Source organism: Danio rerio, chromosome 13 (genome assembly GCF_049306965.1).
Source record: "Danio rerio strain Tuebingen ecotype United States chromosome 13, GRCz12tu, whole genome shotgun sequence".
In the NCBI taxonomy this organism is placed as follows: domain Eukaryota; kingdom Metazoa; phylum Chordata; class Actinopteri; order Cypriniformes; family Danionidae; genus Danio; species Danio rerio.
The window spans coordinates 37,057,600-37,085,279 of NC_133188.1; the positions used below are offsets into that span (position 1 = coordinate 37,057,600).

The window sequence follows — 27,680 nt, forward strand, 5'->3', positions numbered from 1 at the left end:
AGACAGTAAACCGTAACTATGTTGCTGTTTATTATTTATTATCAAACTTATACAGTGGTGTTGAAGCCAGCTACAGAGAGGCCATTCCAAATGCTGAATCCATGTACCATACAATTATCCATACTCATTTACTTCCAAGTAATTAATTGCACTAGTTGATGTACGCATAACGTACATACGGTTTCCCTTTTAACACTGACATCAGGAGAAATGCAGGAACACGAAGGATATATATAAGGCATTGTTTCTGACATAGCCAGAAGGTTTTAGGTGGAATGTAAAGTGAAAATGGTTCCAGCGCATCTCCATAAAAACATTTGCACAAGTTAGGTTTCTCCATTGGTCTTCATACAATTTCTCCCATGACTACAGTACGACAAAAAATAATAATAATAAAAAAAAAACATCGGAATGCTTCATTTTGGTCATTGTAAGGCAATTTTTGGCTAAATGTTTTGCTTTCCACCTCAAACAGAAGTGCCTTGCTTCAGCTCTCCATCTCCTTCCTGAAAACAAAAGCACATCAATTCATAAGCACACAGCTGTACCACCTACAAACTTTTATTGTTATGAAAGCTTGTTCACCTTGTTTTGCAACTGATCGTGCAGGCTTCTGACTTTCTCCTTCTCTTTGGCAAGTTGGTCCTGACTGTTTCTCAGCAGCTGCTGAAGTTTAGTGGCTGCCTGGCCTAAATCTTTGGTCATCTTTCGCTCTTTCTCAAGACACTCCTTAAACAACACAAGCATTAAAGATTTACAGGGACGATTCTAACAGTTAAACAGACATATGAAATAATGATCATGCATTACTCTCTATAGTCCTGTCACATACAGTTAAAGTCAGAATTATTAGTCCCCCTAAATTATTAGCGCCCGTTTATTTTTTTCACCAATTTCTGTTTAATGGAGGGAAGATTGTTTCAGCACATTTCTAAGCGTAATAGTTTTAAAAACTCATTTCTAATAACTGATTTATTTTATATTTGCCATGATGACAGTAAATACTATTTTACTTGATATTTTTCAAGACACTTCTATACAGCTTAAAGTGACATTTAAAGGATTAACTAGGTTAATTAGGTGAACTAGGCAGGTTAGTGTAATTGGGCAAGTTATTGTACAACAATGGTTTGTTCTGTAGATTATCGGGAAAAAAATGAGCTTAAAGGGGCTAATAATATTTTCCCAAAAATGGTTTTTAAAAAATTAATAACTGCTTTTATTCTAGCCGAAATAAAACAAATAAGACTTTCTCCAGAAGAAAAAATATTATCAGACATACTGTGAAAATTTCCTTGCTCTGTTAAAAATCACTTGGGAAATATATAAAAAAAAAAAAAATTCGAAAGGAGGCTAATAATTCTGACTTCAACTGTATGTTCAGGATAAGACAAAGCATTACTGTGGTACAAGGGCTGCACAATATAATGTTTCAGCATGGATATCGCGATGTGCAATAGCTCCATTACAGAGTCTGCAATGTCCAGTTGGAATTATAATTCACCAGGAATTACAGTTTAGTGCACATGATTTGTGAAGTCACTGCAAATTTTAATTATAATCTAATAATGTGAAAGATTTGTACTTGAACATGTTTTTGTCTGCGACTCTTAAGATTTAAAGCAAATTTAAACCATCTGGCACAAGAAATGATCAAGTTTGCCGCTTTTACAAAGAATAATTGTGTTTGATTACTTTGAAGATGAAGACTATATAGTCATATTTCAGAATTGATAATTGGATTTGTGTACCTCAATTAGCCATGGGACCATTTACAAGGTAGACCGCAGTTAGTCAAGGTTTTAAAACCACCAAATAAAATTTATACCGTTTCTAAGGTATAGATAAGTTTTAAGGGCAATAGTATATCCAGCAGAAAAGGCCTCTAAAGATGCGGTTTTAAATCTGTGTTTTTGAAATTTTTCGATTTCTATGAATTTGGACATAATACTCCGTTCGCATACTGTTTTTTTAGCATACTAAATAGTATGGAAGTGTGCAAATTCGAATGCAACCTTTGTATTAAAAAAAAAAAAAAAGTTTGTTTCTTACCCAGATATTTAAAAATACATTTTAGAGCAGTAATCACAATATTACAAAACAGTCATTTTTATCCATAGTTATCATACCGTCAGAATCTTATAACGGCTCATGCCTAACCTCAATATTGTTAGGATTCCACTGAAAACCATAAAGCGCTGTTCATTTAGTTTTTATCTTTGTTCTGTTGTTTTCATCTGTGCTTTGATTTGTTTGGATATTTTATACAGATGTTCTCCCCTACAAAATCATCCCAATCAATGTGAAATTATGAATTATTTCCAAACAGTTACTCAAATACTTATGTGAAATTATATTCATATCGTAAAACATATTGCAGAAATACAAAATATCGCAATGTCACTTTTATCCAATATCGTGCAGCCCTACTGTGTACTGTCAATGTATAAGTCATTTGTTGAAATTTATTAGTACTTTATTTTGTGTGAACAGAATTTAAATACAAAAGATTCTGATTTCTATATTTGAATGGAACATTTTGAAGTCTCCTAATGTAATTTGACACTTTAACAGAATTTGTGTAAAATTCATAATTAAATTAAATATATGTCTATTGACATGTCAACATCAAAGTTTGTATTGATGGCCAAATATTTTTATTCTCTGGATAATGCTATATTTATCCCAAACATCAAACCAGAACAATTTAAACGAAAACTTAAACTTGGTCAGAAATGTTGTAGACAAATACTGACACGTCTCCCATTCGGCATGAATACAAAAAGGTGCATTCTTTGTGCAAATTTGGTTTGATGTTGAACTCTGTTTTAGTAATCCTTAGGAATACAAGTCGCAGCAAGTTTTAAATGATACTACTAAGTGACTATGTAAAATCTTTAAATGTAAAATTGAAGTACTGATTTGTATACATTTCATATTCAATTTCAAATCTTGTTTAAAAAATGCCAAGTACCTTCAGCTGAACAACATCTCCCATGGCTGCAGTGTCTTCAGCTGATTTCATCTGTTCTAGATGGCTCTGGAGATGAATTTTGAGGGTTTCCTGAGCCTAAAAAGAATGGGTTTAATAAATGTGAACAACAATTTTAAAAACTGAACTGAATTGAGAGTAAAGGTCATGGATATTGTTGTACCTGCTCCACTTCTGCAGAGAGCTGCTGGTTTAGAGCCTGTTCACCCTGCAGTTTTTCTAATGTCTGTTCAAGCTGATCCTGGACCTGACAAAAGCAAACCGAAACGGTCAATTAGCTACTGTAACTAATACAAGAACTACTGCTAAACCTTTCCATGCCATCCAACACAAGAGCTGCATTAGTGCACACTGCATTCAAAATAGTGTGAAACGAGCATAAAATCCTGCACAATCAGCAAGATCAAAGAAGTGTGAGTTTCCAATGCAAAAGATAAATGTTAGTGGTTATAAAAGGAGAGGATGAGAGAAAGAACCCAAAGGTGCAGCTAATTCAGAAGTGAAAACGGCTGGCTGGGTTAACACAAGCTGCTGAAACAAAATGCTGAAATATGAATGATTAGATTTATGAATAAGACGTTCCCATTGTTGGCAGCACTAGATAAGAGAAAAAGTTGTATATGCTGAATGTATGTAGCCACTTATGAGAAAAAAATTGGGGCCAGTGCTAAATTTAATAAATGGCTACGGGCTGATTCCGAATATTTTTCACCTTCTTAATACAAACTTTTTCTGTTGATTCAAATCGTTTTCACGGAACATGGATTCTGATGGATTCATTATACATAATACAGTGCTCTGCATAAAGAAGCACACCCTTTGAATTTAATATTTTTATAAATTTTTCAGTGAAAATAGTTCATATATTCGATTATAGCAGATTCATTAAACTTATATTCATTAAAATAATAGTTTGGTCACCTAACATCTTTCGAAAGATAACATTTAAATTCAAACTAAATCTTGTAACAACAAAAAGACAAACTACAAAATTTCACCCAAATGTAATATATATTTTTGGATTGTTTATTTTTCCTCCTGTACATTTTTATTTCATATTTTCCCCTAATATTCAATTGGGTGTGCTAATTTTTGGACCATTATCATACTTTTTTGTTAGATAAGCTCCAGATTTGGCTTCAATGCTTCTCATTCACTTTGAATGGGTGACGTCAGGCGTTGCCGAACTGCATTGTGGATCCATCGGCGCTGCATCAGTGGCGTTGATTGCTACAGAAGTTGGGAACTTCTCAATTTTTCAAGTGCCAATAGACACGTCAGCCAATCAGATTCCTTTATGCAAATACACCAGCTCAGACAGTAATCGATTGCTGACTAATTTTATTGGCCGTTTCTGCTATGATGATCGCATTAGCCCCAACTTCAGACACGTCCTCTGTCAAGCATTGATGCTGAAGCCCGAAGTTAATCGGGCGTTATGTATATACACAAATATATTGTATAGCATCCCATAGAAAATATTACTTTTAAAAGACAGATTTGTGCGGGGTGTACTCATATTCGGAGAACTGTACATACCAAAATTTTATTATTATTGATATTATAATTAGAATATCAATAATATTACAATCCATAATAGAATATCTTGTAGTATAGGGTAATTATGCATAGATTTTTTTTTTTAAAATAGCTCTTATGTCCAGTGTTGTGTTGTATTTATCATTAATTTATGTAGCACCGTTGTCCTACGAGACACGACATTTCTTATGTCCACACATGTAGCAGAATGACAATAAAGCTAGACTTGACTTGAGAATTATTATTAGGGTCTAAAAACTAGACCTTCAACATTTTATTGGAATAAATTGTACTTAATTTAGCACAGAGAAAATGCAATTATCAATATCAAACTTTAATTTGGATGCATGTAATGATGCATCTCTGAATTTTTTTTTATTGTATTAATTTTATATTTAATAAAAATAAAAGATTACAAAAACTATAATAACAAAATGCATATTTAAGAAAAAAACAATGATGAGTGAATTTGCCAATTGTCTCTGCATCTTTTCTGTAATCTGAAAAGTAAGCATTATTTTGGTTGACCATCTTTTGAAAGACTTTACTCATCCACAGCGCTACGTTGAGAGACAGCCATAGTACTAAAGACTCTATCAAGTGCTGCCAAGTGAGGTGCAGGGTGCCTTTCAGCGTCGCACCCTAACCTGACACTCCTCTGCCTCAGGCTGCCCGTTCTCCGCCACTCCCTGAGCTCGTTTTGTCACGTCGTTGAGTTGCTGCTTGACCTGGAAAAGGAAGCTTTAACTCAACAAAACCAACTTGTGTTTTTTATTTTCATGGGCAAAACCTTCTGCACAGGATTATGGATAAACACAATTGCACTGGCCTCTGAGTAAAACCAACTAACCTGTAAAAGTTCCTCTCTCTGTGTCTGTGCCTCCTTCTGGGCCGAATTCAACTGGCTTTCTGTATCAGCTAAAGCCTGCTTCAACTGAAAACAAAACGAAATGTCAGAAGAGAAAGAGTGACCTATTCACAATGCATGTCTGTCGGCACATAGCACAATTTACAATATAATGTGCTTCATGACTTTGACTGGGATGATTGTTGAGCTTTTGTATGTCATATTGTGCTTTAGTGAATAGGAGTGTGCTCTCACGTGTGCCATCTCTTCAGATTGACTCTGACTGTCAGTGGAAGCTGACTGCAGCTGTTCCTCCAACTGAGCCTCCAGCAGCTTCACTTGCTCCTGCAGCTGTGCACAGGACAAAATGATTAGATACGCGCATAGATTCAAAGAGGAATATCAAGTGCTGTTAAAAACGCATTTCTTTATATATACTACTCTACTGTATATACAACGACAGTTAATGTCTAAATTATTAGCCTTCTATAATTTTATCTTTTAAAAACATTTACCAAATGTTTAATAGATTTGTCCAGTATTTCCAATAGTATTTTTCTTCTTGAGTAAGTCTGATGTGTTTTATTTAGGCTAGAATAAAAGCAGTTTAATTTTTTAAAAACTATTTTAAAGTGAATATTATTAGCCCCCTTAAGCAATATTTTTCAGATTGTCTACAGAACAAACCATCTTTATACAATAATTTGCCTAATTACTCTAACTTGCCTAATTCACCTAATTAACCCAGTTAAGCCTTTAAATGTCACTTTAAGCTGAAAACTAGCATCTTAAAAAACATTTAGCAAAATATAAATGTACTGTCATCATGGCAAAAATAAATAAACCAGAAATAAATCAGTTATTAGAAATGAGTTATTAAATCTGTTATTTTTAAAAAGGTGTTGAAAAAAAAGAAAAGAAAAAAAAATAGCTGTTAAAAAATTAGGGCGAAAATATACAGGGGGGCTAATAATTATGACTTCAACTGTACATGAAGTAAAATGTTTTTTTTTTTTTTTACATCTATGATTGTAGACTATCTTCAGAGTTTTTAAAAATCAAATGTAGGCCTTTTAAAAGAACTTCAAGAACAGCACAATGAAATAAAAAAACAGACATATTAAACATTGTATGAGCAAAACACCAAGATTGACTGGGAGCGGAAATAAATGTAATGCATTATGTTGGTCTTTTGATTATAAACAATTTCAAATTACACTGCCATTCTAATTTCTATGCTTTCCTACTTTCAACTTCTCATTAAAACAGACGAGGGAGATAATGTTCACTGTTAAAACAATCAACAACATGGGTGTCAAACTCAGTTCCTCGAGGGCCACAGCTCTGCACAGTTTAGCTTTAACCCTAATTAAACACACCTGATCAAACTAATCGAGTCCTTCAGGCTTGTTTTATACCCAAGTTAGTGTATTGAAGCAGGGTTGGAACCGAATTGTGCAATTGAGTTTGACACCCCTGATCTACAACGTATTATAATGTAAAAAACAAAGTAAACATTTCCATAATTTATCAAGACTACATTATATAGGCAAACACTGAATCTGTATGCGCTGAAATCCTCAGATTTTAGCCTATCGTTGAGTCTATACGTTTACTTTTGTAAATGTGTAAATATGTATTGTTCAGTTTTTATATTCATTTCAGTAATATTGCTAACTAATATTCAAATGTTTGTATGTATGTATGACTTTACAATACAGTTTGTAAAGTAATATTTTCTCTTTTAGTAGAGATATTATATGAGATACTTGCTTTGTTTACCAAACATAGGGATCTAATTGGATTTGCATTGTAAACCTCAGATAAAAGTAAAACATTTATCGTTTTATTTGTCAAACTTTAAGTTTTTTAGTTGAAACACTCTGAAAATAATTCTGCATAGTCACAAATGTTTACTAAATTCTGTACAGAAATAGGATTTAATGTCCGCAGATTCTGTTAGACACTAATCATAAGCAATCACTTGGAATGGTGTTTTTGTAAGTGACGCAGCAAACCTGTAGCACTGCAATTATAATTTAATAATCATATTTTACATTTAAATGACAATTCCTGCACTTTATGTCCCCAAATTGAAGGTCTCTTAAAAATATAATTAAGAACTTTGCTATACCAGTACTACATCAAAGCATTACAGTACTAATACTGCATGTTTCATATTTCATTAATGCTTTGTTGTCTTGGAGATCACTAAGGAGAAGTGTTCAAATACACTCCTTTATTTAGATTGTCTGATAAGTTCCTATATGTATGACAAGTACAAATATTGATAGGATACTTTCAGGATGCAGTTGGTTTATGTATACAGCGCACACACACAAAACTGTATACCTGTTGGTTGCCTTGGCTCTCTGCTCTCAAGCGCTCTGCAGTCTCTTCTAATTCTTGCACTTTTTTGAGTGCCTACAAAAACAAAATGATCATTTGAAACTTATCACCAGACAGTGGAATAAACTTTTGAATTACCCACAAACACTGATACTTCCATGTTTGTGAATACTTAAACTAATATTCACTCAGTATTTCTTTTGCATTTACACTACGTCTGCAGAATTATGTATGTCAAACCTCACCATCCTCAGTTTGTCCTCAGATTCTGAAATCTTTGTCCTCCACACACTCTCCTCCTCCTCTACACTCTTCTGAAGTGTTTTCAGCATCCCCTCCTATTGAACAACAGGAAAACATCAGGCTCATTGGCATTCAGGCTTTGCTGAAACAGATTCTAGGGTGCAGAATCTCACCGTTTCCGCCAGAACGATCCTGTACTGTTCACACTCAGACTGTAATGTGCATTGACTCTCCTGGGCTGCCTGTAGCTTACCCATCATCTCCTATTAAATCAAAGCAACACTGTAAAACCACAAATATATATAAAGAAATCTAATGTACAGTGCTCAAAGTCACAACCTGGATCCTAACGTTCATCTGTTAATTTTCCATGTAAACTGTTCAATGCAGTATACATTTTATAAAGAAGAAACTTCAATACAAATAGTTGAGAACTCAAGAGTTTTACAGTCTTTGGTTTCAGGTGTTTTCAAGAAAAATATTCCTTCTATCCCCACTAGGGGGCTGCAAATAAGCACTTTATGACAAACACTTGGTTAGAAACTGCAGAATGCTTACCACTATCTCTGTGCTTTGCTGAGATTCTTGGCTTTGTTGCTTCTGATTTAAAAGCTCTTGTGCTTTTACAGCAAAGTCCTGCAGCCATTTGGTCTGAAAAAAAAATGAGCTCACATTCAGTGATGATGGATGTTAGGGCTGAACAATATGCGAGCATCGATATCACAATGTGTGGATCTACAATGGTCACATCGCAAGATTAGAAGTAAAGTTATTATTAAATATTATTATTATTATTATTATATAATTTTATATTTGATTGTTCAATTTCTACATTTGAATACTGTCAGATTCCCCAGAAAACCATAGGCCACTTTATTTTACTTATTTTTAGTCCATCGTAATTATAAATGTTTGTAATTTATCATATTTTATGCAGATGCACAGCGTAGAAAGACTTGGTCCCTCCAGTTGATCTAAATTAATGAAATCTTTCCAAATAGAGCGATTCAGATCATCAAGTGAAATTGTATTTATATTGCAATATATATCGCAACAAATCAAAATATTGTCATGCCATATTTCTAATATTGAGCAGCCCTAATGTAAATAGAAGAGCTGGAGTGGCTTTGTACATTCATTTTTAAAATAATGTCACTAACTGTTTATGACAAGACTAAGTGCACTACTATTCGAAATTGAGGTGTCAAAGTAGTGTGAATCTTTGTGTAAAAAAAAGCAAGCAACAATGTTAATATGATCAAATACAGTAAATGTATACACTTAATTCAGTTTATATCCATCTATCTATCTATCTATCTATATATATATAAATATATATATATATATATATATATAATTTATTTAAATATTGTTTTTATTAAAGAATTTTGTACAAATTAAGTGATTAAAAATCCTCATATATTACAATGATTTCCAAAAGATAATTTGAAATGGAAGTATATTCAGCCTCCAGACCTTTGAACAGTGATGCACATACAGAGAGACTGAGGTCATGTGTATGCGTGTTTCCAAAACAAAACACTATTACATGTGGATCCGAAAAACAGAACTGGGAAATGAAACTACGAGACGACTTAAACCCTAAATACCTTTGCTGTCTCTATATTGATGTGTGGGAAAAGAGAGTGAAGAACTTCTTTAGTTTCGCCCTGGAAAGACTTCAGCATATCCTCCAAACTCTCCTGTAATACAATTATAAGCTTATTAATAACCGAACGCAACAGCTTAAACAAAAATTCTAACTTAAGCACTTATATTCAACAAAAAGGCATGTTTTGTATCTCTTAGCACATTTCTAAGCAAAATAAATTGTAACAAATGGATTTAATCCGAAACTAAAAACTGCTGAGTAACATGATGACGCTCAAAACTTCCTTTCTTGATGTCACTCTTTTCAATACCAGTTATACCGGTTACATTTTACACACAGAAAGACCTGCGTATAGTGCTTTTAACGTCAACACTCCTGAAATGGAAATGTAAGAGTACTGTGACAATCTCATTTACGCAGTAAGGCCATAAACCCTGTCGACAAGATATGATAACATGTGTCTGCGCATATTTTTATGAATCACTGTGTACACGCAAGATAATGACATGCACGTCCACAATTGTCCCAGCTACTTACAAAACTCTTGCTTTGTGACTGGTTTAGTTCCTTGAGCTGCTGTACTTCCTGTTGTAGTGTTGTCATCAAGCTCTCTTTTTCAGATATTCTGAAAAACACCATAAAGAAAAAAAAAAACACTCAACGTGTAGGAAGGCATTTAATCAAAGAATGATGCTAACGTGGGTGGCTAGGGAGGCACATAAACATGCAGTGGCCTTCAGTGGGTCTGATTATGTACCTTTTATGTAGTGAATCTAGTTGGGCTGTGCTGTCTGCCAGCTGTAAATGAAGAGTGTGTTATTGGACACAGTTCAAAGCTATTTTTACCATAAATATACACTTTATCTTTGAAGGTCAAACATATAATAATAACAGTAAAATCTCACTTACTTTAGTGCTACACTGTTCCTTACATTGCCTTATCTGTTCTTCAAACAACTTCTCACGAGACTCCTTTTCTTTCAAACTACAGAAACAGGAATCATTTTAATAACAGATTATATATGTGAAATCTTGTGTGGATTACAAATGACGCGTACCTCTTTTGTAATTGTTCCAGCATTTCTTGGTTTTCAAGCTATGGATAATTTGAAAATGAATTAAATGAACAGTTAGTTCAGCATTTAAAAGAATGTTCAAGGTTTAGAAATCTCTTATGATAAACTTACTTTGTTTAGGTCTGAACTTTTCTCTTTAGCCTGTTGTAGTTCTCCCTGAAGAGCTGCTATTTGGGTATCCTTTTCTTTTATGCTTATATTCAAAACAAAAGACAAAATAAATTCATTAAAACTATTAAAACCAACTAAGATACTGAAGTGTATTAGAGAAGCTACAGAAAACATTGTACCTTTGCTGTAAATGCTGCACATCTGTTGTGCTATCCACCTACAATGAACAATGGAAAAGGATTTGTTAAAAAAAATAAAAAATAATAAATAAATTAATTAAATAAATAAATAAATAAAAAAAAAAGTACACACTTAGTGAAATTTACTAATGACTTACTAAAATGAGCTGAAAATGTCTAAAAAGCAGTACCTGATTCACCTGATTGGAGATGGTGTTTTTGAGTTGAGTCAGCTCTTCCTCAAGTGTTGAAACTGCAATTTCCTTCTCCTTCAGGCTTAAAAATAAAAAACACTCTAGGTGAATTAATGTTCAATGAACAAGTGTAAAGCAGATATGAAATCATACTATGTTAATCTAATTTAATTATAAATCATACTACAATTTAATGGCATTTACACAAACAAGAAAGTTATTCAACAAAAAACAAAAGTAATTTAAGTCCTATCTTTTGCTATGCTGTGTCTTAATTAACAATACTTATCTCAAGGGTTTTTAGATTTTTTTGTAATTGGAAATAATAACAAAAACACTAATTTTTCAATAAACACATGAAGTCATCTTTACCTCTTTCTTGCCTGCTCCAGTTCAGCTGTCACAGTCTGTAATATTGACCAATGTAAATGAGTTAATTGCTCTTACACATTTGATAATTTCACCTATTAACAGTTTTAGTAACCCACAATACAAAACCAAGGTGTATGTAAGTAATTAAGTCATTAGACAACTCATTCTGTAAATGTTCTGTAGGCAATCAAAAACATTTCTTTAGGGAGGTAATAATATTGATCATTAAAGTTATTTTAAATGAAAACATTATAGGACATACAGTGACATACAAATGTCCTTGCTCTGTTAAACAACACCTGTGAAATATTTGAAAATGAATTCAATTTTACAGAATTGCTAATAATTATTCATTTTATTAGGTACACCTTACAAGTACTGGGCAGGACCCCTTTTTGCCATCAAAACTGCCTTAATCCTCCATGGCATAGGATTCAACAAGATACTGAAAATATTCCTCAAAGATCTTGGTCCATATTGACATGATAGCATCACAAATTTGCTGCATCAGACCAGGCAACGTTTTTCCAATCTTCTATTATCCAATTTTGGTGAGCCCATGACGTTATTGCCAAATTCTGACCGGACCATTTGAATGTTGCAGCAGAAAATGAAACTCCTGATGAGCAGGCAACATTTTTTTAATCTTCTATTGTCCAATTTTGGTGGGCCTGAGCCAATTTTAGCCTCAGTTTCCTGTTCTTAGCTGACAGGAGTGACACCCGGTGTGGTCTTCTGCTGTTGTAGCCCATCCACCTCAAGGTTCGATGTGTTGTGTGTTCAGAGATGCTCGTCTGCATACCTCAGTTGTAACGAGTGGTTATTTGAGTTACTGTTGCCTTTCTATTAGCTGGAACAAGTATGGCCATTTTCCTCTGACATCAACAAGGCACTTGCACCCACAGAACTCACGCTCACTGGGTATTTTCTATTTTTCTGACCATTCCCTGAAAACCCTTGAGATGGTTGTGTGTGAAAATCCCAGTAGATCAGCAGTTTCTGAAATACTCAGACAAGGCCACCTGGCACAAACAACCATGCCATGTTCAAAGTCACTTAAATCACTTTTCTTTAGTTTGAACTGCAACAGATTGTCTTGACCATGTCTACATGCCTAAATACATTAGGTTGCTGGCATGTGATTGGCTGATTAAAAATTAGCATCAACAAGAAGTTAGAAAGGTGTACCTAATAAAGTGGCCGTTGAGTGTATATAAAATAGATAAATAAAATGATTATTTAATTTAGATTGGCAATAAATATTCTGCAATTAAGGCTAAAGTAGTAGTTTCATCATTCAGGCTAAGATTGTCATTTGATATAATTCAAATTGAGGTAATGCAAATTCTCTAGCAAATCATTAGGATTTTTAAAAGATTATATCCATCTACACACATGCAATGATTATACATTGAGACAGAGATCTGAGAGGATACCTCTGATATGTCATTTTGTTCTTTCAGCTGCTGCTCTCTCTCTGTCTGCGTCTGTTTCAGCTGGCTCTGCAGACTCTCCAAATGTCCAGTCCGCTCTTTCATTTCCACCTCCACACTGGCCACACGAGCTTTAGCCTCTAAAACAGTGCAGTGTGGAACAAAACACTTACTTTAAATTACTAATTCATAATGCGTCTGCCTAAAGCTGCAGTACACCATACTCAAGTGTTGCGTACAAGGACACATTGGCGATACTGCAAGAAATCATACTTTGCAGGACTTGAAGCCCAGATTTAATTATTACAATACTTTTCTAAAAGATTTCCGAAACATTCTGGTTGTATCTTATTTGTTCTGCAAGCTGTTTATATTCTGAGACACCAAGTGGGTGCTGACCTGCAAGAGCAGCAGCATCTTTCTGAGCTTGTTCAAGTTGTGCCTGAAGGTTGTTTCTGTTGCTCTGGGTCTGTCTGAGCTCCTCACTCACTTCCTCCAGACGCTTCTGCAGAGCTTGTTCAGCATTCGCCCTGCTCGCCTGCAGCGGACAAAACATAAGAACACAGAAAACACAGGTCAGGTTTGGTCACACAATACCACCGATGTCAGAGTGTTTATGAAGCAAGCAGGTTTGATCATAATACACAATCAAACATACAGTTGAAAACAAAAGTTATTAGCCTTCCAGTGAACTCTTTTCCAAATATTTACAAAGTGATATTTCACAGAAAAGATTTCAACACATTTTAAACACAATAACTTAATAAATAATATCTTTTGTCTTTGCCATGATACTTTATTAGCTATTTTGCAAGATACTAGTATTCAGCTTAAAGTACAACCTAAGGCTTAATTAGGTCAACTAGGCAAGTTTGGTTAATTGGACAACAGTAGTTTGTTAAGTAGACAATGGGAAAAAAAAATAAGGGGGCGATTGATATTGACCCTAAAATTACAACAACAAAAATATTTGAGCCAAAAGAAATTAGATTTCATTGAACATTTGTTGATTCTGCCTATGATTTAGTTACAATATTACATATCTAAACTTACAATGTAAAATTTAAAGGGGTGGTCCAGAGTGTATTTTTAAGGCTTGGATGTCTTATCAAAATGCAAAAGCAATGTGTGCTCATGCTTTATTTGTTAAAAAAAAATAAATAAATAAATAATAAAAAAAAAGAGTTCACATTATTTATTCATATCCCTTAATTTTTATTATATACTGCTACTCAGCGAACATGAAAATGACTGTCATATTTCCTAGTTCCTCTGAAAGGCTCGCCCTCAAGAGGCTCTGATTGGTCTGCTAACATATTGTGCTGTGCTTCTTGGATTGGCTCCACGTCATCAGAAGCAAAGACGCTCCTATGGCATGCACTGCTGTGAGAGATTCTGCAAGCTGTCCTTTGCCAAATGCTAGCTATATCTTTTTCATTAATTCTCTGGAACACAATAAAACTTGTAAGCACTTTTTGTGTATTATCTTTTGTAAGCCCAAATACAGACACAGAACAAGCTCTGTGGAAATAGCAGCATTTGGACAGTATTTTAGCATTCTCTGCTAAACGTTACAGCGTCTCTGGCCACGCCCCTTTGCTGCACAGGGTGTATGCATGTGGTGAATGCACGTAACCTGAAGCGTTTGTGATCTCACTAGCCCAGATTTATTCTATTATAGTCCCCAAACTTGGTTCGCTGTAGGCTTTATAAGCTAACTCTGTAAAAGGCAATGTCTCCCTTTGCATTGAACTTTGAGCCTATAACATTCAGAGATGTTGTTTATGCTCACACAGATATATTACACATCAACTAAAGTTTGAAATATGATATTGTCGTGGACCTCCCCTTTAACAACAACAAGAATAATAAAAAATAAATAAATAGAAAAAAATATTAGTCACCAACATTAATACTATGAAAAAGTATATTATTTAAATTGACAAAACAAAATACACAAAAACCAAATGAGAAACTATTAAAACTTTTTTTTCCACTGAAAGCCACTCTATATTAAAATTAACACTATATTTAAATTAATGTTAAGTTAATGCCAAATACTAATCTCTCACCAGCGATGCTTAAAATATAACATGTGAACGTTAATTCTCTGTTTGATTACTCAGAACAACATCACAACCTTACACAAAAGGAGAGAGTTTCCCCATTGCTTGCTCCACACTAATGATTAAGATGACTGACTCACATTCTCCAGACATTACCCATGTCTCTCCTAATCCAGTACACCGTCTAGATGCTCAAAATGGGCTCAGGACACACTTCAACACAAGGCTGCTATTTATTCTGTGGCCTTTTGGTTTGTAGCAACGGATTAGCAAAGAGACGCAGTTTGTTCTCGAAGCTAAATCGTTGTTATCAGTCCTTCCAGTACGGATAATCAGATACTTCTGTCTGAAACTGCACTGCTCAGGCAGGCTCACATTCCAGATCACTGGAAGAAGCGCTTCCCTGTAGTGCGGGCCATGTTCCAACCCACAGCGCACTGCTGAGCGATCAAACTGGCAATCAAATGTTCTGCCAGCATGGGAACAATCCCATTAGCAGAGGCACCAGCACTGGGGGGTCAAAGCCTGAGCTTTACCAGCAAGCCTAATCAAGCTTCTTTAATGCACACGCAGATTGAAGAAACTAAGCTCGCCTACCTGCAGACGTGCAAAGCTAAACAGCCCAGCGAGAGGTAGCAGAAAGCACTAATGAGGCTTGTGGTCATGCTGGGAGATATTTTATAAGACTTAGAGTGTCATTTTGAGCTCTTTCGTAGGGGGTATCGCTTTAGCTCTTTGGAACAAAACTAATTACAAATTGACAAACTAAACACTAAGAAATGGCATAAGCTGTGCAGAGAAATGTTTTAGCAAGGTGTGCATCTGACCTGCATCTGGTTTAGTTGTTTTTCAACGCTGGCGGCTTTGGTTTCTAGATTTTTCCTTAGTTGCTCGTCAGCCTGCAATGCATCGTTCTTCTCCGCCAGTTCTTTATTCAGCCGAACGCAGTCCTGACGCAGTTTGGCCAATTCAGCATTTTGTCTGATGAATCAAAAATAAATAAATATGATTTAACAGATGTGTAGGGCTAAAGCATACAATTGGTATTCCCTCAATTGGTCATCCCTTTAACTGCCCACCAAAAAAAAAAATTGGATTGCATTTCTTAACTCATAATGTTCCTAGTTAACACACTAAATGCATTTTTTTTTTCAACACATCCCATAATTTCTAAAACACCAACAATTTTGTAAAGGTTGATATGTCAGTTTATGGTCAAGTACCAGAATTAATACAAACTATGAAACATGAAGACCAATTTATTTTAAAAACATGATAAAAAAATAAACATTTTTGAACACTAAGCATCTTCATTTTTGAAGTATGCCAAAAATTCTCAGATTCTCATTTAACATATTTTCTCGTTTGTTTGTTTTTTACAACAAAAGCAAAATCAAGTGTAGTAGTGAAACAGGATTAAGTTTGTTTAATTTTTTTTGTAAATCAACAATTCTGTGTGTAAACTAATATTTAAAACAGTCGATCTTTAAATGACTTTAACTGTCATTATTTAAAACATGTCAAAACATGGTCAACCATTTGGTAGAGCAGGCAGTTAAAAGGTTGAGGTGTCTTGCTTTTGAATTCTGCCATAAATTAAACTCCATCTGACACTGATAGAATGAAAATTAAATGTTATGAAATGTGCCAGTGGCTGTAGGAAAGGATGTAAAGGATGTGTGCCATCAGCAAGAAAAACGAAGACCAAGTAGATTTTAAATAAAATATTCAGACAAAAATAAAACAGATACAATGAAATACATATAAAAATAAAGGCAATTACTAATGTTACACATACATTATTGCATTTAAGATACATATGGTACATTTCTATTATTAGGAACTTAGGAAGACAATATTTTAAATGTTTGTAATGTATATTACTGAATCATCAACATCGAAGGAATACATGGCTTTACAAATGAGACAAAAAGTATCAATTTAATAGCAGGCAAGACTAGCAAATGTGAGCAAAGTTTTTTTTTATCATAACCACTAGCAACCATTCACAGTATTACACCAACACATTTTTGCAACTACTTGGTTACTCTATTTAATGTGTCATGCCAGGAAGTTTGTTGCAAACTATCAAAAGTTCTGAACAGGCACGATCTTCAAAGGTAGGTTGACTTGACAAGCCACCTGTAGGAGAGACTCTTTCCTCCCCATGTGCATGCATGCGTGTGTGTATTTGTATGTTTATACACATATCTACACAAGTGTTTATGCAGGTATTCATAGATAACTTCAAAGGTGATGGCTTTCTGAGTGTTAGATTTTAACTCAAGTAAGGTGCGTGTATTAAATTGAACAAGATTAGATGCTTTTAAGGCGTCTGTTTATTCCTGCTCTCTGGTGATTTAAAGTGCTTCTTTTATTCTCATTAGCAAGTAAATCTCTTTAAAATAAAAATAATCTGCTAAAAGAATAAATGTATTCGGTTTTGCAGGAACTGTAGGTTCATACTTGCTCTCGGTCTGACTGGTAGCTTGGTTAAGCGCATCTCTGAGAATGGAGTTCTCCTGCTGTAGACGGGCCAGCTGAGCATTAGGGCCTTTCTCCAGCTGGTCCTGGAGAGCCAAAAGCTGAGAAGCAAAAGACAGGGATTAGTGAAGTCATGTCAATATCAGAGCTGCCAAAGCTCACTAATGTGATTAATTAAAAGCATCTAATCTTGTAAACTTAATACATGCACTTTAAATCTAACATTAATAAGAAAACCTATAGAAACTAAATATAAACAATACATTATAAATAAATATATATTTTGAAATAAAATAAACTGATTATTAGAGATTGTTAGAGCTTCAACTACTGTCATACTAAATAATATTATTAATGTCATGTCTGCCATTGTCATGCCAAGAACAATAATAAAAATACAATTAAAAAAAATAATCAACCAACAAATGATTACATGAATTAAAGAGCCCATATTATGGGTTTTTGAAAATTCCCCTCCATGTAGTGTGTAACACAGCTCTAAGTGAAGTGAAGTATCCAGCTAAGGCTTAAATCTGTAAGAATACAGTGTTTAAAACGGTTGATTCATCTATAAAAGAGTCGACTCATAGTGCTTCAAATGAGTCGCCTTGATACCGATTCATTAGGTGTTTCGCCATGACGTACGAACGAAACCAAGTTATTCACGTGCACGCGCAAACCCGGGAGATTTCAAACCTGAGGCCCCGCCCTCTGACGCAGAAACCCAGTCACACACACACACACCCACAAACACACGCACACAAACATGCCGGTCGATTGAAGTCACACTGCAGATGGATATTATCGAGGGTCTACCCAAAGTTGAAACATCAGCATTATGACCAAGCAGTTGGAAACTACTGGAAACTTCTGGAAACTACATGCTACACAGAATACTTCATCTGCGTTTGTTAAAGGAAGGATCAGTAAAGAGTAACTTACTGCTGGACATGTCAGGATGGATTTTTCTTCCTCCATTTCTCAAATGTAAGTACGTGCGATTAAAATTGTTGCCTTGTTGACTCTAGCTTGCAAATGTATTTAGTTGTGATTTGTCACTTGTAACCGCGTGTACTGTATCAGGTTAACTGGCTATATTCTCTTATCGCGTGCAAAGTCACGTTAAAAACGCGACGCGTGCTGTTTGTTTACGGAGCTCCGTGGTAGAGGTCTGCATTCCCGCGGCTGTCCCCGCGCCACAGAAATCTAAATAAATTTGAATAAATTTCCGAATAAATCGCGGGAGCGGTCTGTAACGGGTTTAATTTGGGACAGGAGCAGGCTGTCTAGCAATATCACGGATATTGCTATGCGAATGAGAAAGATGTGTCTGCTTGGTGCTTGTGTGTATGTGTGTTAGTGCGCACGCGCGCGTATGAGAGAGAGTGCGAGCGAGAGCTTTGTGTGCTTGGTCTTGTGTTTGTGTTTATACAGACAGGTTGGCTGTCTGGACTGTATAGCTGGGTGATATTTGGTTGTGTTCTCCCCCGCTCTAGCGGGATCGGGCGCGGCGGGCAGAAAACGGGGCGGGTTCTCAGGCTAAAACCTGGCGGGTGAGCGTTGTTGTCCGGAGGTGTGTGTGTGTTTTTGTGTGTGTGTGGCAGCTAAAATCCACGCCTACACTATGGAGCACGTATGAACTGTGATTACTTTTATACTGCTGATTAGCTATTGGGCATTTCATTCTCTGACTGAAGGCAGTCGACCAATCGCGACAGACTGTCATCGGTCCAATCAGCGCAGAGTAGCTTCGCGCTAAGGAGGGGTTTGGGAACAAATGAATCACTGGACGATTCATACAGGAGTCGCTGGGATAATTAGGTAAAAATAAATGCAGATTATAAGACCATGAAAGTGTTTTTTGACCTTGCATGCATATTAGACTGTTGTTGGAGACCCTTACAACCAAGATATGACCCTATTTCATGTATAATATGGGCTCTTTAAATAACATTTTAAGTGCTAATACATAATTTTTTTTTTATTGTCCTATTAAATAAATATTTTGCTCTATGTCATGATCGTGTGTAATAAATATGGATGCAGGTGTAAAAGCAGAGAATAAAGTTCTCACTTTAGCATTGAGCTGCTGAGACTCGGCTAGGTGGTCTTGGTAACTGGCCTGCATGCGTGCTTGCAGTGCGATGATGTCCTGCTCTCGCTTGCTCAACTGAGAGCTTAGCCTGGTCTCTATTGACGCCACCTTAGACTTCTCCACAGACAGCTCCTGTACACAAATCAAAAACAGGTCACTATTTACTATTTGGAGTGAAAACAGGCTACTACAGACACTACAGTGCTTATAAATCATATTATATATTTTTGTCATGTCAGCAAAATAGGCTATTTTCATGGCACACACATTTCATTAATAAATTTCACAAAATAAATACCAGTGTGGCTTTACAAAGAATACTAGAAATGCATATTTCTACTCGGAGAGGCCATTAAACTGATAAGAGATTGCAATTTTAAAAAAGCAATTTTTTTCTACTAATTCTAATTCTTGATGCATGAACACATATAAAACTTTTCCTAATTCACATATGGTTATATTTTCGACTGGTATAAGTGTTTTCACGGCTTACTTTATTCAAATCTCTTAGTCGTCCTTTAGCAGCTGCTGCATCCTCCTGCTCAGCTGCCAGCTGCTTGTCTCGTTCCTCCAGCTGTTTCTTCAGCAAAACTACCGGATCTCCCTTCTGTGTGGCCTATAAACATGCACAAAACAGCTTAGACAAACTTTCTGTTTCAGTTTAAACAAGGTGATGGATGTAAGAAGACAATGAATTACACAGTATTTTTTCTTGATATATCCATTAATACCGTTGTGTTTTTCATTTCAAATTGCATTTTAGAAATAAAAATTCATGTCTAATTATTTGCAATCATTAAAAGTATATGATTTAATATAAAATATAAAATTTATAAAATTTAAAATAAAACAATTTTTTTTACTTAAATTCCATTTTATTGCAGTTAAAATTAAATTAAAACAATTGCAATGAAAAAAATAACTATGCAAAAAATAAAAATAACTGTTATTACTACATTTAGAAGTAAATATGTCTGTACAAGGGCTGCACAATATATCATTTCAGCATCAATATGGCAATGTGCGCATACGCAATAGTCGCATAGCAAAGACATGCAATATCCAATCTGAATTGTAGTTGACCAGGAGCTACAAAATTACGCTTAGTCACTTTTTATTAGGGATTTGTAAGATTTTTGCAAAAAAAAAATCTTACTTAGAATTGTCGTCTTGTTTCTAGCCCAAATATCTCCATTTCAAAGCAAAAACAAGATCATTTTACAAACCACACTGGCAGATCATTTCCTTAAAACAAGCAAAAAACTCTTGGTTTTCACTTATTTCTTCAGACAGTAAAAACTAAACAATATTTTTACTTGGTTTAATAATTGTTTTGATATTTGGACTAAAAACAAGACCAAACAAAGTAGGAAAACTTTTTTTTTTGCATTGTGATTATTCAATTTCTTTATCCGAATACTGTAAGATTCCCTAGAAAACAGTCAAATAAAGATATTCAAACATCTTCCGAGACTGTATTCATATCGCTATCAATATTTAATAAAATTAAAACCTTGCAATATTAGTGCAGCCCTAGTCTGTACGTTATTAAAATGCCAATATTGCTGTCAGAGCTTTTTCAAGATGGGCAGCGAAAATTAAATTTTGTTATATAAATGATAGTCTTCCTCAAATAATCCTTTAAAACACTTGTGAATTCACAAGACACATCCTCTGGGTACATAGAGCAAACAAAACCATACTATTTTTTCACACACGCATACAAAAAAAATATGCAAACATATATATCAGTGACATTATGCAGTTTCACAACCACAAGACTGTATGGCGTTTATAAGATCTAATGACCTACGGAGTTATTCACACACTATGATTCAGTCTGTTTTCCACACCAAGTAAATCATATGGTCCTAGTGTATTAATAAGACTCATTTAAAAATATAAAACCATTTATGGCCATACCTTTTGCCATGTGTCCTGAATAATACCAGCCTTATCAGACAGAATCTGAATAAGCTGCTGAGCTTCTCCTTCACTGAACACCATACTCCTCACTGTGGAAAGCAGGGCTTTGTAGGGCAGATACAGTGGACTGTCTGCAGGGTCTGCAGCCACCGCTAGAGACAGACACAGAAAAGATCATATAATTAGATTATACATTAAAATGTTTGATGGACACCAAATCAGAAAGCTATGAAGTGCTTTGGTTTTGGTTCCCAGCAGCGTGCCCGATAAATTCAAGCTTACGAGCAAGTTCTCTGATTAATTTTATAGCCTTCCTAAACAATCCCCAATCTACACTTCAGCATCTAATCAAACATGTTCCCTCTTGATCAGATCAGCACAGTAATGAAAATAAAGCTGAGATACCAAAAGAAGTGCATCTTCTTTGTAAAATACAGCTAACTAGAGTCTTATTCGGTGCTTTTGTGCATGTACTATCATGTTCTTTTTATTAACTCCCTGTGTTATTTAGACAGGGCCAGTATGGCATGTGTGCAGTGTGGCACCAGGGTGAGATGGCACCCAGGATTGGCAATAAACTCCTATTGTCCAGTCACTAAAGGCCTTTGTATGCCTCCCTAATGGAGCAGCTGAAGCAAAAGTACTGTTTGAACAGGGCCAAGAGGGCTGTGCTTCATAAAGTGGAATTTGGGTGTACAGAAACCCACCTGGGTGCCGTCACAAACACTCTGCATTCTCCAATGCAAACTATAATACCTCATTACAAGCGAGTGGAAAATTTACTAACTGAGATTATGAGAAAAGAGATATGATCAGGGATATTTTAGTATAGTTATCATATTAGTGTAGTATTTGCAAATTTTGTTCTATGCATTTTAACTTATATCAACATTTCTAAATTTTTATATTGTCTTTTTAAAAAAATAAACAGTTTAATTTCTTAGACTTATGGTAATTATTAACTTAAAATTGCACATCTCTTACCGTGCAAAGAAGTGTGCATGAAAGAGAAACACAGAGTGAGCAACTAAATAGGAGTAATATTATGCACAAAATGCAGATTCATTTAGACTATGAACCATATTCTAAATTAAATCTTTATCATCAAACCATCACATATGCCTGTGAGCTAGAACAAGCGTGCATGAAATCCAGCACAAGAGCAGAAAAATGCAGCTCACTGCCTCCCTTCCCCAGTGAGAAGCACTTCAGACACAAGCCCACTCTGAGCTCTCAGCAGCCAATCAGAGCCAACATCAGCAAATAAGGAGTAGTGCTTTTTCAACACCCCGCCCACAAAGGAAATAGAGCACATCAGCGCTATTTGTCAGAAGAGACGATCCAGACGGTACTCTGAACTAGATGAATGACATCAGGAAGTGACACTCGTATAAACTCAGAAGTCAGCCACTTCACATACACAGTTTGTTCAAGTTTTCCAGACTCAACTTGAAGCTTTATTACACATAGACGTCATCTGTGTGGTCCAGCCAAAACGGTAATCTGTGTATTTATGGGTCTGGCAAACCAATCAGAATCAGTATCCTGTTTTTCATACTGAGACAAACTTCCTTTAAGATATTCCTAGGTTCTGTATATTATTTGGACAGGTTTACTTCATTTTCCGTCCTTAATTTAGCATCTGCAACACTACTACACTGCCTTCTTCTGAAAATGAGACAGATCAGACAGATCTAATAAGGCCACTAGGTTAAATAATTAAAGTGTGCTGTGCTGCAATGCACAGTCCCTAAAAAAATACACAACATGGGGTCTTTCATTATTAAAGGAATGGTTCACCCAAAACTGGAAATTCTATAGTTTACTCACTCTTTACTTTGTTCTATTTGTTTTCCTTTCTTCAGTTTCTTTTTCTTCCTCATGTGATACAGAATGTTTTTGAGTGTCTTTTTGCTGTTGAACATTAAAGAAGATATTTTGAAGAAACTTTTAAAACCTGTAACAATCAACTTCTATAGTATCTGTTTTTCCTACTATGGAAGTCAACGATTACAGCTTTTCAACTTTTCTTTAAAACATCTTCTTAAATGTTCAACAGAATAAAGAAACTCAAGAACATTCTGTATCACCTCAAGAGGAGTACCTTTTCATTTTTGGGTGAATGATTCCTTTTACACTTCCCCCAACACAACATGCATCCATTTTGAAGTCATAAAAGTACTAAATGGAAAAGAACTAATAGAAAAAAACAAGATTACTGAAGTCTGATGATGTCCTGCTACCTCATCCTGACTACTACTGCAAACGGTTATTCCAGTTAAGTGAAATGTCTGAAAAACCAAATACAAAATGTTGAAATTTTGCCAAAAACCAGGTGGGGGCAGTGTCAAACACTTCCTTTAGGTCTGTGTACCCTGCCTTATTATCTGACCACCTAATATATGCGTTTTGGTGGAGATAACTGCATACCTGGCTCAGCCTTTTTCTTGGATCCTGATTTCTTCTTGGGTGGAGCATCCTGTTTAGACTCTTCTGCCTTCACTGGCACAGCAGTCACTGCTGCAGCTTTCTGAGTGCCCACCGGAGGCACTGCCATGACGGGAACTTTTTTAGTCACCACCTCCAATGGAGCAACTGATTTGGGCTGAACCTCAGCAGAAGCAGACTCTGCTTTGCTTTTCTTCTTTCTCTTACCCTTAGGAGATGGAGCAGGTGGGGCATCTTCAACGGTAGGACAGGGTGGAGCAGGGGTAATACCTGAAGTAGAATTTTGTGAAGAAGCCGGGGCAGATGGGCTGGGTTTTCTGTCAGGTGGAGAGGATTTCTGAGCTGGGGCAGGTGGAGCAGCTTTTTGTGCTTTGACAGATTTTTCTGTGGGTGTTTCTGATTTCTGGGATGCGGCGAGTGGAGTGCCTTTCTGGGGCTGAGGATTTGAAGCAGGTTTTTGGGGTGGGGCAGGTGGAGATGATTTCTGTGCTGGGGCAGTTGAAGCAGCTTTTTGGGCTTTGGCAGATTTTTCTGTAGGGGCCGGCTGAGCAGATTTTTGGACTGGAGCAGGTGGAGTGGGTTTTTGGGATGAGGAAGATGACGTGGCTTTCTGAGCTTGGGCAGGTGGAGCAGCTTTCTGGGCTGGGGCAGTTGTAGCAGCTTTCTGGGCTGGGGCAGGTGGAGTGGCCTTCTGGGCTGGAGCTTCTGAAGCAGACTTTTGGGATGGAGCAACTGTAGTGGACTTCTGGGCAGGGGCAGCTGGAGCTGACTTTGAGGCTGGGGCAGGTGAAGCAGGTTTCTGGGCAGGAGGAGGTGAAGCAGATTTTTTGCCAGAAGGATTTGGAGATGTTTTTTGGGTGGGAGGCGCTGGAGAGGATTTCTGGTTTGGAGATGCTGGAGAGGTTTTTTGAGTGGGAGGTGCTGGAGCAGATTTTTGGGCCGAAGCAGGTGGAGCAGACTTTTGGGCTGGGGCAGGTGGAGCAGCCTTTTGGGCCGGGGCAGGTGGAGCTGACTTCTGAGCTTGGACAGCTGGGACTGATTTCTGAGCCAGGGCAGGTGAAGTGGTCTTCTGAGAAGAGGTGGGTTGGACAGATTTCTGAATTGAAGCCTCTTGTTTGGGTGCTGGCACAGCAACTTGTTCTGGGGCTAAAGGAATGGGAGGACTAGGCTCATTTGCTACTTCAGAAACCTCAGCAGTGGACTCTGATTCCAGGAGTTTCCCATTAGGTTTATCTTCCTTTTTCTTACTACGATTTTTCTTCTCAGCTACCTTGTCCTTTTTCTTCTTGTCTGATTTTTGGCTGGATTGGGTCTTCCCTTGCTCCTTGCGCTGTTTGGCTAAAGCCTCTTCATATGACGTCTCTTTCATGGAAAATGTTGAGACCAAAGCAATCCCAATGGCTGAGAACACCATGAAGCCACCAAACACCACAATTCCAAGAGTTTGAGGATCATAGATGTCCATGACTGCAAGTGTCCTTACTGATTAAAAAGTAAAAAAAAAAAAAAAAAAAAAAAAAAAGGTATGATTTATGGCATTATACACAGAGAGAGAGACCATTTACATTAGAATTTCATTGATTCCTTTTATTAAACACATTTATTATATTTTAAACACATATTCTAAAACTTATACTAAGGACATTTTAATGTTGGCTTATGAATGTCGACTTTAGAAACATTCAGAAAACATAGACTTTAAACTGAACAATGGCTTTCTGTTCCAGATGTAACCAGGAAAAGACAACCAAGCATGATACCCTCAAATCTAAGTAGATTTTTTAAAGAAAAAAAACTTCCATTTAATTTACAAACACTGCATTTGGTAAAAGAAGGCTGAGTTACGCAATATAGATTTCAATTCCAGCATGTGCTGCTGTCTGCCAAAGTAAAGTTCTGTACTCTGCTACTTCTATGGGATTCTTGCCACACCAATCTCACACTTCACATGTGCACCAAAGCACATAAAAATGACAAACAAAATGTCAATTCTCAGCCTCCCAAATACAAGAGGGGCCTAGGCAGCCTTCAAGTCACAATATATAAAAGTACAAATTTGTAGTCTCCATCTGTTACCTGTGTGTACTAGGTATGCTAAATTTCTAAGGAAACAGATTTGCACATAAACTGCGCTATTTTGCACAGGCCTGGACTATGTTTATTTTGTTGTAATAACCTAACAGGTCATTTAACACCTCTACACTCACATTCTGGGAAAGGTGTGAAGCTGGTCAGCAGCTTCATATGTTTTTTGCTCAAGAAAAAGTTGAAAGTTTTGCATATCACAAAACCTGTGATCTTATATAATATATAAATACTTTTCATTCATTTGCCAGCATGTGTGTGTGCATATGTAATCCACTGATCAGGTAACAATTAATGAAAAACTCTAATATGTAAATAAATAAAATGCTATTATACATAAGGCAAGATTACTTGCATTATTTGCTTTTCTTTCACATTCATTTACAGTAAAACAGACCTATTCATTTAAAGCAAAATGGGCCAACAGGAGATTATGAGGCCCTCTTTCAAGTTGATTTCTGCTTTCTCTTGCATTTTTACAGTTGTTAAAAAAAAAGATTTAAAGTATTTTTAAAAGTTGAATGATGTTGAATGGCTAATCTGTAATTACTACATTTAAAGAGCAAAAAACACCGAGGCATAGACTCAACCTTATTGAATTTAAAGTGAATCAAAACGCTTATTACAATTAAATAAAGCAATAAGTGTTGTTCATTCTGCCCTATGATTAGTATGTATAAGGTTTAATTAATATGCAGTAAGACATTATTGTAAGGGTTTTTTTAACAACTACACATGTATTTTCTCCCAGAAACTCTACCTAAAATAAAAAAAATAAAAGCTTAAACAGCTTTCGACTAAAATGGACAGACTTCAGAGCTGTCACACAAGCTGAAATGTGTTATTTATTGAAGAGTTTCCTTCGCTAGCTCACAAAGGCTGATATCAACGTTAACTGTCTGCCTACAACCGAGCATCACCCCAACCAAAATGTGAAATCACTTATAGTCATGCCATTCGCTTCGTAACTACGATGTCTTCATCCCAGTTGTGTAACGAGTAAGTTAACGATAGGAGAAAATGAATGAGAGAGATCAAAGTTTAGGGCTAACTGCTACTGAAAATCTTTTAGGCATTTAATGCATAACGCCGAAACAAAAGCTTTAAATCTCACCTTTTCTCGCGGCAGATTTCCGTTTGATGAATCACTTCAGGAAGAGTTGATAGAGAGGAGAATATCTCGAATCCAACTGCCTTACCACGCCAGCAAAAAAACAAAAAAAAAATCTTATCCCCAGCTTGAGGAGTCAGCCGATGTCTGTGTGGAGTCGTGGCACTTTCTCGCGCTGGCATTACGCCGGTCAGTGGCCCACATTCCGTCCATTCAGGAGACAGCTGATTGGCTAGAGTAGAGTCAGTCAAACTGCTGTCAGCCAATAGGACTTTGCAATTCCAAAAGAAGGCTGGTCTTTAAGACTCTTCTGGGAGTTGTAGTCTTTTGCTCGGTTTTGAAACAATTATTAGAAAAGTCATAGATTTGACTACCAAACGATTTATTTTGACTTATCGTTTATCACTACACTGGTTGTTTATCAATAAATGTTATTTGTTTACATGATTTATATAATAAGGTATTGTTTAAAAGTTATCGAACACACACTGAAAAAGATATTTTCACTGCTTGTTCAA

General features: G+C 36.0%; 1 protein-coding gene across 4 annotated transcripts; it reads right to left on the reverse strand.

Annotated features, from left to right (window-relative positions):
- Nucleotides 1–8: 8 nt before the first annotated feature.
- Nucleotides 9–27,361, reverse strand: rrbp1a (ribosome binding protein 1a). Of its 4 annotated transcripts, none has more exons than XM_005156963.5 (29): nt 27,166–27,339; nt 23,949–25,448; nt 21,516–21,670; nt 20,086–20,208; nt 19,572–19,724; nt 17,480–17,598; nt 15,841–15,994; nt 13,347–13,485; nt 12,951–13,087; nt 11,515–11,549; nt 11,149–11,224; nt 10,949–10,986; nt 10,770–10,851; nt 10,641–10,678; nt 10,492–10,567; nt 10,340–10,380; nt 10,120–10,207; nt 9,581–9,673; nt 8,529–8,621; nt 8,144–8,233; nt 7,973–8,065; nt 7,731–7,802; nt 5,634–5,729; nt 5,382–5,465; nt 5,179–5,259; nt 3,156–3,239; nt 2,975–3,070; nt 586–729; nt 9–506 (listed from the first exon to the last, which is right to left on the reverse strand). In XM_005156963.5, exons 2-29 carry the CDS (start codon nt 25,429–25,431, stop codon nt 468–470), a joined length of 4,002 nt encoding a protein of 1,333 aa, XP_005157020.1. In that variant the 5' UTR covers nt 25,432–25,448; nt 27,166–27,339; the 3' UTR covers nt 9–467. The 4 variants fall into 4 exon arrangements, with proteins under 4 accessions (XP_005157020.1, XP_073775671.1, XP_005157021.1 ...); NM_001145555.1 differs by having other exon boundaries at nt 18–506; nt 11,140–11,224; nt 27,166–27,361; XM_073919570.1 differs by lacking the exon at nt 5,179–5,259.
- Between the last annotated feature and the right edge of the window lie 319 nt (nt 27,362–27,680).

Excerpts from the sequence above, each read along its gene's own strand:
- rrbp1a (NM_001145555.1), bottom strand. The coding sequence starts at position 25,431 with ATGGACATCTATGATCCTCAAACTCTTGGAATTGTGGTGTTTGGTGGC. Across the intron at positions 10,568-10,640 it reads CTGGAACAATTACAAAAGAG|TTTGAAAGAAAAGGAGTCTC; the intron begins GTACGCGTCATT and ends CTGTTTCTGTAG. Across the intron at positions 730-2,974 it reads GAGATGTTGTTCAGCTGAAG|GAGTGTCTTGAGAAAGAGCG; the intron begins GTACTTGGCATT and ends GTGTTGTTTAAG.